The sequence below is a fragment of the Dipteris shenzhenensis genome, chromosome 2 (genome assembly GCF_047967505.1).
Source record: "Dipteris shenzhenensis isolate YYH24624 ecotype China chromosome 2, Dip_SZ_1.0, whole genome shotgun sequence".
NCBI lineage: Eukaryota > Viridiplantae > Streptophyta > Polypodiopsida > Gleicheniales > Dipteridaceae > Dipteris > Dipteris shenzhenensis.
In genome coordinates this window covers 3,312,402-3,316,730 of record NC_141597.1, presented here as the reverse complement: position 1 = coordinate 3,316,730, position 4,329 = coordinate 3,312,402, and the positions used below count along the sequence as shown (strand labels likewise).

General features: G+C 41.1%; 1 protein-coding gene across 1 annotated transcript; it reads left to right on the top strand.

The window, feature by feature from the left end:
- Positions 1 to 506: 506 nt before the first annotated feature.
- On the top strand, positions 507 to 1,554 carry LOC147904242 (EPIDERMAL PATTERNING FACTOR-like protein 6). The gene is made up of 3 exons (XM_087397834.1): positions 507 to 829; positions 953 to 1,047; positions 1,128 to 1,554. The coding sequence occupies exons 1-3, from the start codon at positions 670 to 672 to the stop codon at positions 1,374 to 1,376; spliced, it is 504 nt and encodes a 167-aa protein (XP_087253960.1). The 5' UTR covers positions 507 to 669; the 3' UTR covers positions 1,377 to 1,554.
- Positions 1,555 to 4,329: the final 2,775 nt, after the last annotated feature.

Below are 4,329 nucleotides of genomic sequence, written 5' to 3'. Positions count from 1 at the left end.
ATCAACGCCAACAGATCTTTCTCTCTATCAAAGAGAACCAATTTTTACCCCTTTGCACATTCTTTTGGACGCTGGGTAGAAAGACGCTAAGATGACCCCGGCAAGAATCGCAGTTCCCAGTCTGCCATTTGATCTTGCTTTACAATCACGCTGGTTTCGGGCCTGCTGGCCGGTGGCGAAATTTACGTTTTGTTGCCTTTCAGCTGCAGCAGCAGCACTTGGGAAGCCGGGGAACATTCATTGTAGATGCGGTGGGCCGCAACCGCCGAACTACAACAAGAGGGGGCTATCTTGCCTTAAATATTGCGGCACTGAGGAACGGATCTGCTTATTAGCCGTTTAAGGATTTTACATCTGTGTAAGAATCGTAAATGAGAACGTAAGACGCAAGGCAAACAGTAAGATTTACCAGCTAAAGGTACTCATCCAGGACTGCAGATTCTGAGTCGATGCGATGGTGGGGATGAGCGCTTTAGGAGGTTTCTACTTCGTGAGGCGTTGGGGTTTTCACCACGTTTTAAAAGGTCCAACCTTTAGCTATAATTTGCGTTTCGCTGGAGTGGACCTCAGGCAGATTGCACGAAATATCTCATCCGAAGTTGCGTGAGGGAGTATCTCGCCTTCCGCTTAAGCTTTGTAAGCTTATTACTCTGCTAATAAGCAGCAGGAATGTCGAAACGGACTTGGAAAATCTCTATGCACGGGAGGACGCAGAAAATACGTCCGACAGAGTCTACGGCGACAAGTTTCTTGTGCCTTTTGCTGATAGTACTCCTCTCATTTGGTGCGATCATCGCGCGATTTCAAGTGGTTCAAGGCCTTGAAGGAGGTACGTATGAAGAACCTTCACGGCGTGAAGTAACCAATTTATGAAAGGACTGAATGACCGATCCGATAAAAGGAGATCACCCACGTGTGTGACTAATCAACCAGACGCATTTCGTATTTGTAGAGTTGTGGAGGCAGAGAGTCGACGGGGCCAAACCTGGCAAAAGTCTGGAGGACGTTCCCTCCAGGAAGCTGCTGCAGGATGCACGGGAGTTTGAGGTAAGAGTATGGAAATCAAGAGGTGACCGTTCCAGCTATTAAGAAAATCTCCGCTGAGCTTGTTCAGGTTTTTGATGAAGGTGAAGCTTCAGGCAACACGCCCAGCTGATGATCAGAAGAAGGCGGATAAATTTGCGAGAGTGCAAGGGGATGGTGGTGGTGCTGCGAGTGGCCCTGGATCCAAGCCCCCGTCTTGTGCTTCCAAGTGCGGCAAGTGCACACCATGCACGCCTGTGCGAGTTCCGGTGCAACCAGGACCTCGCAAGACCTCCGAGTATTATCCTGAGGCTTGGAGATGCAAATGCGGCGGAAAGCTCTACATGCCTTAAAGATCAGATCCAGCTGCTCCATTTATGTATGCCTCCATGCACGTTATTACACAGTCCCAGCTACTGCAACTCAAGCAGCTCCAACTCCAAACTCCAATCGTTCGTGCAGACACCTGCAGCTGCAAGATCAATATCGTCGCGCAGCTTTTTGTCAATTTAGCTCATTTTCAAAACTTCCGCATCCTTCATGTGCTCAGCTGGTACAATACTCTTCGAGCAGATTCTTCACGCAATCAATCTGCACGACTCCTGCAACACTCGGCTGATCTTGTCGGAATGGGACTAATCTGATCCCGTGATCGGGAATGTAGCCTGGCTTTGTAGCATTCGATTTGGCGACTCGTTGAGAGAACGCATCGGATCTGCAGAAGAAGAAGCTGTAATTTGTAAATACGATGTTGTGTATGTAGGCTTCATCTTGGGAATCGCTCTCGAGCGCATCATTCTCTGTTACACTTTTTTCTTGTTGGCAGTACATCGAATGAAAATCTCTTTGTTTGACAACCTTAGCCTAATATTTTTCTCGTTTCTTTTTTCTTTTTCGAGAGAGAAAGAGAGACTCACTCGCTCGTCAAAGTGCACACATACACACACATTTACAGGTTAGTAAGCTTAACGTAATTCGATTAAAGTGAACCCTATTCTATTTCTATTGGTATCCGTAAAGTTAGATTGCACAAAGTGGTCTTAACAAGAAATTTCAGATGTTGTAAACAGAAAATAGATTATCGTTACACTATGATGCCCATTCTCAGAGCTTATAATCACAATGGCCTCTTCTTTTCAAGGGCTTCCAAATTAGAAACCATGTTGGATACCTTCAATTTCACTCAACCCTAAAAAATGATTACGAAAAATCTTAATGGAAGTAGCATTCCCATTGGCCAATATTAAGTTAAGACCCTTATTTTCTATATCGTAATGAATTAATTTTGCTCCTTCAACAACAAGTTGCTTTGCTCCAAAAGGAGAACATTTCATTAAATGGTAAGCTCCAAGAGCTTGCATGTAGAATAAGAACTTGAAAGAAGAATCAAAGATGTCAAACATAAACTAATAGCCCGAAGATGATCTCTACATCATAATTTCGATCAACATAGGCAAAAAGATGCATTAAAGGATGAGTGGTAAATTACAAGTAAATTGCCTTTTCATATGTGAAAAAGAAATCAAAGAGCAAGGAGAGGGATAGAAGAAAATAGAATAGTTGGGGCTTTCTTAGGATTTGTATGTGGAGGAAGAATCTTACTACAAAATGTTCAACACGAAGGATTTAAGTAGAGTTTACATTCTGACAAACCAACAAATTAAATGCTATCAAAAGTGTGGATATCAAAAGAACTCAGTAAAGCTCAACTAAGAAAGGTAAAAGAAACAAGAAAGGAAGGCAAGTCGGGCTATATATTGCAAACGCGAGGCCATCATAAAGGAGTTTAAAGCTAAACCTAATGACCCTTTGACACATATGGGGCACACGATGCCAAACTGTATCCACCAGCTCATTCTAGATAGGTACAGTCTTAGTGCGGTGAATAAGCAAGACACGTAGCATATTGCTATCTCACACCACTAGTTGTAGTGTGTGTGTGTGTAGCTTGGGGCGCCAAATCCCTTTAGTAAGAAAACCTATCAGAATCTTGAGTATGAGATGAATTTAACAATATGCCATGAATAGAAATTAGTCAAATTAACATGGTTGTGTTCTACAGTAAAAGAGCTTCAAATATGTCTTTACACCTTGAAATTTATATAACACATGCTAAAGTTACATTAATTTAAAAGGATATGGGTTTTCATATTTTAGTGTATTTTTTGTTTTAGCCCCCCTCATCCAAAAGCGCCCCCCCCTTGGGCCTCACATTTTATGAAAAATATGTATAAATCTTAAAATCTTGCATATTTTTCAAGGTATACACCTTATATTTGTGGGAGCAGGAACATGAGATTGTCATATTTTCCCCTTGCATATTTGAAAATTTTAAAGGAAATCCATGCATATTCTATATATATGGACCTTGTCTCCACAAGGTGTGTAGTGCCACGTACATAAGGTACCCTTAGTCATTTTTAGTTAATAGTACACTCAGAGACCAATAGAGAATAATGAGCCCAAGATGCTTCATTCCACCATATCTATCAGTGGGTGTGCATGTGCATAGTACTTGTCATATTCATGACATGGTATCACAGCCCATTAGGGGTTGTGGGAGTGTGTGAGTATTGATTACCATACATTTAACAACTCTAATCATCATGCTCCAGCATTGAGTAGTTTTGCAAGAGAGAAATCCGAGCACCGAAGTAGGATGAGCAAGCTTAAGGCAAGAAGATCTTGAATTGGTATGAACAAGCTCTTATCCATAAGAGGAGAGCAAAACAAGGCACATTACCAGTCTTGGCAGAGTAAGAGAAGTGAAGAAGAAGAACATTATAGATTGGGCTGTCCAACCTTATCCCTTCATTTTGAGCTCTCACAACAACACAATGCATCTGGACACGTCTATAAGCACGGATAGAGTTAAAGAAATCATGGGTGTGTCTATTAGTGCAGTTATACAAGCATCTGCAATTGAAGTTATACATGCGTTTAATAGCATGTCTAAACTGTATAATAGATGCACTTTTAGATGCATTTTTAAACGGCAATAGAGTTTAAGATTTTACTGCATGCTAGTAAATGTGCATCATGGATAGCTAAACATTGCCCATGATTACCAAAGCACCTAATTTAATAAAAATATTAATGCTATGCATGTGTCACACACCATAATGCACTTTTTTCCAAATGTATATATACAAAAATTATCTAAGGTGAGGATCAGAATAAGACAATATACAAAAATTATGTGAGGTGAGGATCAGAATGAGACAATATATAAAATTGGTTTGCCAATATGTAAGAAATTTGAATGACACAATGATGGGATATGGTTCGATCTCATCGTCAATGAGA